The sequence below is a fragment of the Ambystoma mexicanum genome, chromosome 5q, assembly GCF_040938575.1.
Source record: "Ambystoma mexicanum isolate Mex_15411 chromosome 5q, UKY_AmexF1_1, whole genome shotgun sequence".
Taxonomy (NCBI): Eukaryota; Metazoa; Chordata; class Amphibia; order Caudata; family Ambystomatidae; genus Ambystoma; species Ambystoma mexicanum.
Genome location: NC_090933.1, coordinates 1,179,017,102 through 1,179,030,093, shown reverse-complemented (window position 1 = coordinate 1,179,030,093; position 12,992 = coordinate 1,179,017,102). Strand labels below are relative to the sequence as shown.

The window sequence follows — 12,992 nt, the reverse complement described above, 5'->3', positions numbered from 1 at the left end:
GGGACTGTACATTAGAATAGTCCCACTTTATATACGTTTGTGAACATGATGTCCAACCCTACTGCTGGTTAATATTCCTCTAATACATTACTGATCATGGGTTCATGCCGAGTTCACACATCTATATGCATAGGGTTTGCCTTTAATAGATTTGCCAACAAGTCAACACGGTATCAGTATATTTTAGGATTTATCATAAAGTCTTCTTCAAACATTAATATAATGTAGTTAAACAAGTGCTCTCAGTTCAGTATTTGGATACATTGTTCTTAACATATGCTCGCAGATTAGTTCCTTTGGCGCGAGTAATCCTTTACACACAGGTCAGCGAAGGACAAGGTCTCAGTTCACGACCCCAACAAGTAGCCTGCAGGCAAGTTACATATTAATTACACACAGAGGTCAAGACGGCCATGTTGTATTTCGGAATGTCATCGTCCACCATTTTAATGGCGGACGGATTGACCTAAAATGGTGGCTTACATTGACTCGAAGGTCAGGACCTTGCAACACGGATTTCTTCGCAAGTGGCTTACAAGCAGCTTGGCGTAGGCCAATATACATATATTCATTGCAATAGGAGGCACGATATAATTTCCCATTTGACAATTGGTCTGCATGCTAAAAAAATAATGTGTCCTACAATGGTTCATTGATATGTGCCTAGAAGGATTTGATCTACAACTCTCAGACTCAGAAAAATGTGTAAGCTTCAGCATGGACATCAATGTGTCCTTTATGAAACTCATAGGCAAAAAGGCCCTAATAGCCTGGCTCTGAATCTCTACTCTTCAAAAAATCAAACCCTTCATTCTGCCACAGGACTGCTGGACTGTAGTGCAGGCCATTGTGGTGTCGCACTTCGATGGGGGAAATGCTCTCCTGACAGGGCTCCCAGCTCCTCACTTGGCTCCCCTAAAAGCAGTCCACCACACTGCAGCACGTGAGAACAGAAACTAACCCCATTCTACGCAAACTACACTGGCTTCCACTCCAACCCAGGATACTGTTCAATAATGCATGTATCACACACAAAGCAGTCACGAGTAGCACACAAGCATACCTAGTGGCTAAGCTCCACAAAACTGGTGGCACACGCTACTCGCGCAACATACTGACTAACCAGCTTGAATCATAACTCTCCACAAAGAGAGGACCCACAAACAATCCTTCTCTTGTCATGCACCTACCCTCTGAAGTCCGATCCCTGTGTCTGCTTGGAATGCCCCCACAATTCTCCAATTTCACAAATCTTTCAAAACATGGCTCTTTCAACAACACCTGACAAGGACTAATTCCAATGGACAAACATACCGACTCACAGACATTGCAGTGCTGGATTACTGTTAAAGATGCCAGCCCAAATGGTAGCTACCCACACTCTGTACAATGCACCACTGCTCTCGAGCTAGATCCACACTTTAAACAATAAAAAAAATGCCCAAAATAGCTAGGTTTTTATGAAAGGATGGAGGCAAGTACCCACCAATTATGTGAAGTCAAATATACTCCTCATTCGCGAAGTTGCGGAAATCACGGTGGGCCAAAGGTTTGCAGATCCATGGACAATCCTTGCAACTGACACACAGTATTAAAAGTGCTTTTTTCAGGATCAATGTTCCTTTGTGGATCAAAATACGCACTTAGATCGTGCTTCGTTCCCTTTTATAAATCAAAGAGATCTGGTGGCAGAGTGGGAATCAGATTTTCAATTTGATGCCTTAACAGGATGATCAGAAGTCGACTGGCACATTTGCCAGAGGTATTCTCGTTAGAGACATCAAAGTAGTTTTCAAATCCTCTCAGCCAGCACTACATCAAGGATCTGGAGCTTGCGGGCCCGACATATGGAACGGGATGGGACGACGAAATGCGGCTGCGCTTGATGCTGGAGGTTTCAGAGTCAGACATTGTGGGCACAGTCTGTGAGGATGCAGCACTTGAGCTGTTACCTACAGTTCTAGATAGTGTCACTGTCTCTGTGACATCCCGGCATCCGGGCATGGCTGGTTGTACTGACATGTAAGGATCTCTTGATGTTATCCATGAACTTCTTTTGAGTTGTTTTATTATTTTTTTGTGTGTGAATTCGATCAGGGGTCCCACCTTCTTTGCCATTCTGGGGTGATGCAGAGCAAAACACTGCATTTAATGATGCCGATGGGAATAAATGACAGAGCTGCCGGGAATGTGAATCTATTGTGTTCCTATACAGCGCATACACTGCCACTGTGCGCTCCCCCTCCTTTGTTCATGCACTGCACCCCAAGTCCCATTCGCTCACAGTAATTGAGGCACTCCGCGTCAACACTGATGGAGCAGGGGTCACCTTGAGAGTGCCAGGACAAGACAACAATCAAACTCTTAAAAAGATGGAATCCCCACCTTATTTTAGTTCACATGTGATCTGTGTCTCATGGTTACAACAAACCTCACACACCATATTGTTAATATCAAGTATTACACACATAAAACCATTATTAATCCTTTCAATAAATGCATCACTTACATTTTAACAATAATGAAATTAGATATTTTAACATACATAATATCTTAAACAAATATAACTCGCTCTCTCCCTGTGGTCTAGTCTTGCTCTGATACTCTCTGTCTCTCTCTGTCCCCCTCATTCACTCTCTTGAAGCAGGGCTGGGTTGCTGAGTTTCGTTACGGTTAAACATAGAATGAATGGTGGAGACTAGTCTGTTGTTTGGAAAAATGCATTCTCATTGTGCGTTCTTTCACAAATGTCTTCATCGCGCTGAGGGCACATTGACCGTATGGGGGAAGCAAGGCAGGAGATGCGTACAGACTGTGCTGGTATTCGGAATGAATATATAAGGAACCAGACGACCTGCCTGCATGGTCTGAAAGTGCAATATGTCCTGTCTATTGTTTGTCAAAATGTACTGTTTGTGGAACATTAAACGTTGTCTTGGTGCTCACAGAAGAAACATGTTGCTGCTGTGACCCTTTGGCCCTTTGCAAGAAGGAAGGGCAGTTTGAGAGGCACAATGCTGTGTATTTGTTGGCATTAAGCTATTAAAAAATATATATATTACTTTTCTTAAAATTGTAAACATGTTCTTTTTAAAATGTGATTAGGTTAACTTCTCATTATTAAACCAGTGTATAATATAGTGATTAAAAAATATTTGCACTTGCCTCACTGAGCAAAACATACATCCAATTCCTAGACTAACCACATGCAAGAGTGTAGGGTGTGGGGAGGAAACAGGAGGATTCTGATTGGATGAGAGCCCTTCCCCGGTGTCCCGTCAGTATGTCGAACGCATTTTTTTAGAATGCAAAAATGTCGAAAACATGTCTAAAAAAATATATTTCGAATGTATCATTTTTTTATTTAATACGTTTTTTGGGGGTTTTGTTAAGTAAAATAAGGTGTAAAAAAACAAAACACAGATATTTTGGGGGGGAAACCCCGCATAAAAAAAGAAAATTAAACCATAAAAAAATTGACAATGTTTTTTGACATTTTTGCATTCGAAATAATTGAATTCGAAATATTAACCATAAACCCCCTTCCCCATGTGCCAATGGCGTGTATATGTCACTAAAACTAGCATCTCATCGCTGATGATAAGTTGAGTGGGAGGATTATTTTGTTTCCCTAAACTTTACACATAAGATATTACATCAATTTTATCATGTTTGACGGAGGGTTAGGTTTTACCTGTACCGTTAATTCACACATGAGTATGTCTATTGCTTTGTTTTTATTTACCAATATGAGGAATGGATTTAGGCAACTGAATATTATTTATCATATATGTTTACAATTGTAGTTATTTCTTGATAATACATATTATTTGTACCTAAGGGGAACAAACGATACTAGCAGAACTGAACACAATTGATGGATCACGTGTTTGAAAGCTCCTATTTGAACAAGTGCCAGAATGCAACACCTGTTGGCTAAAATATGAGATATAATTGTAGATGGGTAGATATCAACAATCGGAACATTTTCAACCAAGGGCTTTCAGATGAGATCTGATTGACAATGAGAGCAAAGCTTAAGTTGTCTACGATGTTGCTGTGAACTCTGACGTGGGAGGCACCGCATAGTTGAAAGTTGTCCATCTATAAACCTGTGTTGAATATGGCCCACCCGGCATGTCCCCAGGACCCATCACTGCATGAGGGTAGATGTGAGGCATGAGGTAATTATATATAACATAACAAAAATACCTGTATCCCTCTCTCTTCATCCGGGGAGTTGCTAGGTCTGGAAAAGACCCGGGGCTACGCTGATGTCGGAACTGTTGGGACTGGGGTCTAGCTAGTCTTTTGGCTGTAGCTCCTGAGATTCTATCCGGGGCTACAACCAAAAGATCAGGGGCTATAGCCCCCTTCCCCCCCTTCCCCCCCTAGCAACGCCCCTGCTCTTCACTCCAAAACAAGCGAGACTGCTCCCTAGAAGGGAAAGTGTTGTACCTTCATGCCATGATCTGAAAGCATTTGATAATGTTTTCAATTCACATTCGATTGACAAATGAAAACCTGTCTTTCCCAGGCACGATGCTCTAATCACAGCACACACCCATATAACCTTTGCATTCGGGCCCTGACCTCTTACCTTCAAATGGAACAACAGTCAGCAACGGTACTCAGAAAACAGAGTATTCTTTCTGACGCCTGGATGGACATGACACACACAAAGGCATGAAAGGAAATATCGGCAAATAACTAAAAAGGAAAACGAACTGTACCACTGACAAAACATTGTTAGGAAGGAAACATAACATTCAAAATACACAGTTTACTTCCATCGGTTACAGCATGGAAAACACTGACCACAGCACCATCTGCTGTTCATTTGAGGGCACTATTCAGTTTGAAATTCTTGGTGAAGAAAAACTGTCAGGTTGGTTGGAAACGATGAACATTAAGGGAGAAGAAAATCAGCATCACCTGCCATCAACATCATTATGACATAGTATACTATGGAAGACGATCTCAAGCAGCTTGCATTACAAAATGACGAATCAACAACCAGAAAAGCGACACAATGGGCAGTAAATGTCTACACTTTTGGTTAGCAGAACAAATAACTATTCATCACTGACGGGAGGATAGCTCTGTGGCAACTCGCGGGTCTCAGAAACAAGACCACTCTGAGCAATGCGTTATAAATGACCTGCACTCCCACAATTCAATGAAACTAGCACCTAGCTACCTACAGGTTATGTGTGCTGCGCATAAAATAAAAAAAATAAAAATCAGACTTTGAAACCTTGTATCCGATCTCTCTATGTAAAATCCTTTGCCATTTCTATGATGACATTAGAACCACTGCTGCCACCCCATGCCAACCTCAAACTTGTGTATCAATACGTGTGGCAGTAATCGCCACCTAAATGCTCCACCATTCCAATGTGATATGAACATTACACTTTTGGACGGACCTGCAAATGATACGTTGTTGGCCGTAACTAAAAACAGTCGTCGCCAAGGATTAGACCGCTGCTCTCCAAAGCAACTAATTTCTTCGTCTGATCCAAACATACTTCCGTCATCGCCAGTCTTCACCAGCAAACATCCAAACAATCTTAAAATAAAATGCATGCCTTGATGCCCAGCTTCATTTAGCGCGTCGCGGAAGAGAAGGTCTTCGTGGCTTCCCTTCAAATGTGTCTCCTATTGACGTTGATGAGCACGGGCATCGTTATGCCACTCTGACATGCATTGAGCGCACCAACAAACCCCAGGAATACATGCGAGCGGGCTCGCTTTAATACTAGAGGGGCAATATATGAAGATCCATGCACTGTCCAATCTCGTTCATTGTATCTTTGCAAACTTCCTCCCAATGCCACATGTCGTTCTGTATCCTCACTCCAAATTTCAACCATGCAACTACCCCCCTCCCCCCACCCTACCTGGTAGTCATGCAATCCACTTGGCAAAACATGTTTTGGGTAGTGATGCGCACAATATCCATACAAGCAAACATTTCCAGAATATATACCAACCACTGTCTTTGTGCGACTGCTGTCCTTGATGCCCAGGAAATGATGTAACGGGCCACAGGAGTAAATCATCACTCACAAACTATTGGCACCCGTCAACCTCGGATCGCTCAAAATGGTCAACCCGTCTATCTTAGCCCAATTATACCATAAATCAGACCCTGATGGAAGACTTTCAACCATCAAACTCCTTTCCTGCCATTGCACTTATTACTTTCACCACAAACACCTCTGCATGCACTTTTTCCTACACACCCACACTATCTTCAAATTGTTCCATTACTTTGAATAACTCTGTTCGATTTAATAATCACTAAACTGCAGCCCCTAATGCCAAGTGTATTCAGTGTACTCTCATGTTAAAGTTGTTCTGTTACAACTGATTGTTGCAAGTTATGTGTCGGCTACATACCAGTGATTCACTATTGTGAAAAACGTGTTTCCTTATTTTCAGTTAGTTTTAAAAAAAAAGGACAATAAATTCACAATGAGGGATAGCTAATATTGGAACCACTGTATGCATTTCCTTGTTTTATATTTCAAAGCATGTTTGCGGTGCCACTTTAAGGTACATGCACACTTACATTCACACATGTGTCTACTATTTCCAATGTATTTATTTATGTATTTGATATTTATAAGGCGCATATAAAACAAGACAGTGGGCCTCATTACGAGTGTGGCGGTAAGGGGTTAACGGCGCCTTTAAGGATGCCGGTACCATTAACCCCCTACCACTACATTCCGAGGACCCTTAGCGGGTCCCACTAAGGCCAGCTGGTTTTACCAGCCGCCCTTAGCGGGAGCCGCTAAGGGACCAGGGAGCGAATAACGGGCCCACTTTCTGTTTTCCGTTTTCATAATGGGGATTTACCAGGTCTTCCAAGGTTGGAATGACCCAGTAAGTCCCCATTCCGACTACCAGGACATGGGTTTGGAGGTAGCCATGGTGCTAATAGCACCATGGCTACCTCCAAACTCGTAATGAGGCCTCTGGGCCTCATTACGAGTAGGGCGTTAAGGGATACCGGGCACCGGTAAGGAGACCGGTGCCGGTAATCCCTTACCACCCTACTATGAGTTCCCTTAGTGGGTCCCTCCTTTAATTCCTGCTCTTACCAGGCGTTATGGACGGGACCCGTTAAGGGAAATCAGAGCTAATAACGGTACCGCAAATTGCGATTCCATTATTAGCTACTTCCCCATTTCCATTTAACTCTATGGGGGCTCAAATGGGAATGGCAAATGTTTTTTTCAGCGGGACTTACTGGTCCCGCAAAGGTCGGACTACACCGGTAAATCCCCATTGAACGAGACCGGTGCTGGTACCGTTTTTGGAGGCAGTCATGGCGCAAATAGAGCCATAACTACCTCCAATCTCGGAATGAGGCCCAATGTGAGTTGTCCATATATGCTTCACTCAAACTAGACCAGTTAAGGATTTTGTCAATAATTAATGTATCCATTACATTGTGACGTAAATCTTATTTTGGTGCAGTGAAAGTGTACCTACTCAGTTTACCATGGCTGCTGCCGCCGCAACAGATCCAGTGCTCAGACAGTAAGATGAGGCCTCCTGCCCTATCTGCCCAGAGCTTTTCCACAACCCTGGGCTTTTGCCGGGCTTGCAGCAACCAGAGTTGGCAAGGTCTTCCTGTATCCGCAATGTTGCAGGGTGTCCCGCTGGAAGAAATTGTGTCCCAAACAGCAACTTGCAAACATGGAAGAGCTGGCCGAGCAGCTAGCTTCCAGGGAGCCCAGCAGTTGCCTGAAGCTCCACAAGCTGCTACCACTGTACTGTGAGGAGGACCAGCAGGCCCTGTGCCTTGTGTTCCACGAGTCGTGATGTCACCAGACTCACAAGTTCCCTTCAGACTCTATATGCCACCATTGCCATACAAAAGGCATGGCAGTGTCCATGTGTTTAGTGCACCGGCATTAAAATAGAAAAGGAATGATGGCCCCCATGTTTTTTATTATATGTAAATGTACTTTCACACCAACAACATGAAAAAAGCACTATATCCCTTTAAAAAAACAGTGGCCATTCTCTCATCAGGTACTGAGCTTGCACACTGTGTGCTGAGCCCATCTGCCGATGGGGAAGAAACAAATAGAAAACTATCCACACCCTGGAAAATCCTGAGGTGTGAATAGCTTTCACGCCCCTGCAAGGGTGGAGTGGGAGTGGACGTAGCATTTAACGTCCCACAGCCTGAGCTGAGGCCCTCCCTACACTCGGGCCTTCCTTAACTTGGGCTTGCGGGATGTTAAAGGCCATGACTGCCCTAGCATTGCCATGTACCAAAATGTCACAGTAGCAGGACACATAATTCGGAAATCTACACACAAAGGCACCTTCATAGCGTTGAGAACTGAGTCTGATTGGTCATATTCCATGCAACTTTGAAAGCTGTGAATATCTCGTGCCCTCCACGTGCTAGCTATTAAAGCTGTCATATTCAGTGTCAGATGCTGCAATATTCATGATATCCATGATGTCCTACCTCTGGCAATAGAAGGGTCCAAGGGACTCTTTGAAGTACATGCTTGTTTCCCTGCTTTGAATAACTCTCTTTAAGATCCTGGTCCTAAAAACAAATAGACACGTTAATGTTTGTGCACACCCGGCCCCAGTGACCAATACTGCCTAAACTCGCAATGAGACTGAATACATCACATGGGTATACTGTCTACCTTCCATGAAATGTGCATTTGCTGCTAAGAGAAGTTTTAAGAAGCATAGAGTACATATTCCATCATCTGCACCCAGAACAAAGCAGATTGTATAACTCTGCCATATAGTAGTATCTTAACTCGCGTAATTTGCCTCATTCTCCTTTGCAGCATTACAACACAAACATCCCTGTTGATAACCTACTTTAACATTGACAGATACATATGCTTGTTTAACATTGTCTAAGCATCTTTCAAGCAGTCTCAATGTTTAAAGTGGGAAGCATGTCTCTTCTACAAGCAGTTCATGTATTCCCTAATCATTGGGTAAAACACATGTTCGCTGACTGTCTGTTTAGCTACCTTACATTGTTCATGTCCTCAAGACGCCCGGATAGGGTTCACTGAATTCTTAAATAAGACATTTTGCAAGAGGTTTGCTTGCTTACTGAGAGCTAAAGGAATGTTTCATTGGCAGTCTAAACCTGCATAAATGGCTGTGGTTAATTATTAGAGAAAGGCATGACTCTAGATAAATAGTAGAGAAAATGAAGTATAATTTGCATCTAAAAATAGAAATACACTCGATTGTAATAAATGTTTATGTCACTTGTATCTTGCAGGGTGGCTCCTATATCCCTTCAGAGACCTGTAAGCAGCGTGCGTATAAGTGGCACCGAGATATCTGCCACCTCCTTTTATCGGCTTATAAAGGTCTCTTTTCATATTACTCCGTTCTAACGAAAGGAGTTTGCATCTTACCACAGTCTATTCTAGGTAATTTTACTGAACTCTCATGTAAAAATATGCTATTTTCTGCATGTTAAGAACAGTATGTGGATCCTGATGTGACAAAATACTATTGCAAATCATCATGTTCGCATCCGGGAAAGACAGATTGACAAATCACAATCTGCCTTTCGCGGGAGCAATTGTGCTTTAACCATCCACACCCGCAGCCTAACATAGAAAAGGGACTAGGTCCCTTTTCAAATGACGGTAGCCATTTTGGAACATTTTGTGTATGGCCCTTTTCCATGTTAATGGCAGTGGCTATTTTTTCTTTTCTGTGACGGGAGATGGGCTCAAGCTGAGCTGATATCCTGTTGGACAAAAAAGCAAAAAAAGGAAAACAATCCACACCCCAGTAAATCCGAGGGTGGGAATAGCATTCACCCCCTTGGCGGGGGGCTGACATGGGGGGTAAAAGCAAAATGAATGAAATTATTCAATACATCTGTTGTGGTAGAGCAGTCGATGTTTGTCAATAAGAAAATATTAGTTAAGTGATGTGACCTGCAGATATGTCACACTGAACGTGCTTCACATGTATAGTACAACTCCATGTTGACCTCGGGTAGGGGAAATAGAGGGCTTAAAGGACACTCTTTAGGCCAAACAGTACTGTAACAAAATGCAAATTGTGATTATTTACTCCACACTGGCTCGAACAAAAGAGCACATGATGGAGCACAAAGTGAGCTAGATGGGTTTGAGGAGAATGCCCACCACAAACATTTTTAAACTGATGGTTTCTAATGGTGCATTTTACAACACATATTCTGAGACAAAATGGTTGTGTAGAGATATTGTTACAATGCCTCTTCCCATGATGTATGCCAGAATTGCTACTGTAAAACATTATATTTATGTTGGGCTCACAATAATTGCCTGTACCGCCATGGTAGTGTACATGTTCGTGAGGCATGTGAAAATGTTATATATGCATGTATTGTGACAGTAAATCACCTAAAACACTATCATCATGTAAGGGCCCTCAATATATGACAGTGGTGCAACTGTAAAACTCGTTCATGATGCTATCCCCATTATTGCGGAGTTCGGGGCTGAGTTCAGTCAGCACCAGCCACTGTGTGGTGTTGTCCTGTTCTGTGAGGAGCTGCTGCCACTAGTCGGACTTGTGCCTGTCACTTTAATTTTTCAAGACTGCCTTCAAAAACTGACTTCCTGCGCGGAGAGCGGTGTGGATTTTGGAGCTGAGTTCAGTCAGCCCCAGCCGCTGTGTGGTGTTGTCCTGTCCTGTGAGGAGCTGCTGCCACGAGTCCGACTTGGTGCCTGTCACTTTAATTTTTCAAGACTGCCTTTAAAAACCGACTTCCTTCGCGGAGCGCTGCACGAGTTCGGAGCTTAGTTCAGTCAGTCCCAGTCCCCCTCAGGTAGCCTCTGGAAGCCTCAGGAAGCCGGATGGAAAACCAGAGCGCTGCTGCTGGACCACAAACGTGAAATAGACTGCTACAACATCGGCGTCTATATTCAAAGGCCTCGCACCAAAAGGTAAGCATGCAGCCGGCTTTACCCTGTGATCTTACGACTAGCCCTATGAACATTGTTGCAGCTGTGGTTGATGCCTGTGGAGTGCTGTCGTTAGCGGCCTTGGTTTCGACCGCCCTAAGCCTAAATGTGGTGAGTCCATCAGCAGGCGAGACCGTTGATGTTGATGTTGAGATATGCATTCAGTGCTCTCCCTCGATACATAAAGGTGCTGAACTGTAAGCAACTTCAATTCAACACTACAGCTAAGTCAATGCCTAGTCTGGGATGCTGATGTAAGCCCTTATTGATGTATTTTTATGTCCAGTTCATTTACTCTGGATGACAACCCTTATATACCACCCCTCTCTCAGAATCCCCCCGACCCCGCTGAGCCAAGAAGTAGGTTTGTTTTGCAAATTTTGCAAACAGTTCCGAGCGTGCTAACCAGGGATTTTTACCACTAGGATATAGATTCTTAATGAAGATTATGCGATTGGTAGTTACATCGTTTTCTATTTTTTTCTGGTCCATTGATTGCAAGTATGATTCTATTAGTACATATGTGTATACGGTTCGAATTAAATATAATGTAATGTTTGTATTATATGTAATTGTAATATGTAAATTATATGTGTAAAGTTTGAATTTATTTCATACTGTATCACATTAAAGAATTTGATTTGATTTGCAAATTTTAAAGGTTTATTTGAAAATTAAACAATATATATCTATCACACTTTTATAGTAAATTAATATTTGATAGCACACTTGTGAGGATGATAGTGATCAACAATGGATAATGTTACAGTGGTACACTCTTTTTGATGGCTTAGAAGTGATATAGAGAAGATGACGTAGCTGAGAATGCTTTTATGGCTTCAAGGACAATGCAATGATGAATGAAAATGCAGTACAGAAAATAAACTTGATATGACTTCAACAAAAGACAATGTAATCACTTTTCTTTGACAATTCACCCCCCCCCTCTATGCAAGGTAAAGAGATGGGAGGAAAGCACACAGTTCTCAGGAATGCAATCAAATATAATTCAGTTCCCCCCAGCAAGCTTAGAGGAAAACAGGTAGGAGTTTTAAACACAGGCCAAATCCTTTTAAATGTGGTGGCAATGAAGTGACAAATATACTCAAATTGCTTTTAATTGCCTATAGGCGGTTCAGAGTGAGTGAGAGATACTTAAATCAATTCAGGATCACTTTAGCAATGCTCTATGAATGATTGTAAGGTTGCACACTAATTTCAGCAAGGAAAGCAAGGACAAATATTTTTACACGTGGCTGAAATTAAGCAAAATGTCAAATCGTGGCAAATTTAGTCACGTGCGTCGAGCGCATTTACGGAGGCACTATAAGGGATAGCAAGTTTTAGGTTCGTTGGAAAGCTTAGAATCTTAGCTTTAAGTTCACAGTTAAAACTGGCTACTAGCCCAAACGGTTCCGAAGATACGGCCGATTTAGTAAAGGTAGTTTTTCGGATTTGAAATTTCAAAGCTCAGAATGACAGATGACAGTTTTCAGTTTTAAAGATGACAGGTTGACACGATCCTAGGAGGCAGCTCTAATAGGCTAAAATAGCTTTCATTAGATTATTTTAAACTAAGAGATTAGTTCTGGCACAGTCCTAGCTGGGTACTCACACTATATTTTGGACAGGAATGCGACTTCGTCACGGATCGGGTCAGGATTGGCTGCGGTCCTCTCGCCACTTGGACTGGTTCTGCGCACAGCACTTCACGGCGATCTGGTCTGGGTCTCTCTGGTTCTGGATACAGCACTGCTTGCTGGATACTGCTACAGGTTCTTGCAAAAGTTCTTGGCAAAGAATTCAAACAGCTCGCCCGGCTGTTGAATAGTTTGGTTGGTTTTGAGGACTGCTGAAGAGGATTCAGCTTGTGGATTCAGGCCTCTCTGCTACAAATTCTGGAGTTAATTTCTGGTCTCTGGAGATTGATGGATTTGAAGTCTGGATCTCTGGATGTGAAGTCTAAAGTCTCCCGGCAAAGCGTCCCACAAGAAAGTGAAAGTGAATGTC

General features: G+C 42.7%; 1 protein-coding gene across 4 annotated transcripts in view; it reads left to right on the top strand.

Moving 5' to 3' along the window:
- Positions 1–12,992, top strand: part of FAM135B (family with sequence similarity 135 member B) — a 1,878,784-nt gene that overhangs the window by 1,587,364 nt on the left and 278,428 nt on the right. For all 4 annotated transcript variants that reach the window (XM_069621672.1, XM_069621675.1, XM_069621673.1 and 1 more), the window contains one exon: positions 9,293–9,446. In XM_069621672.1, the coding sequence (XP_069477773.1) occupies positions 9,293–9,446 (154 nt within the window). The remainder of the gene's footprint in view (positions 1–9,292; positions 9,447–12,992) is intronic.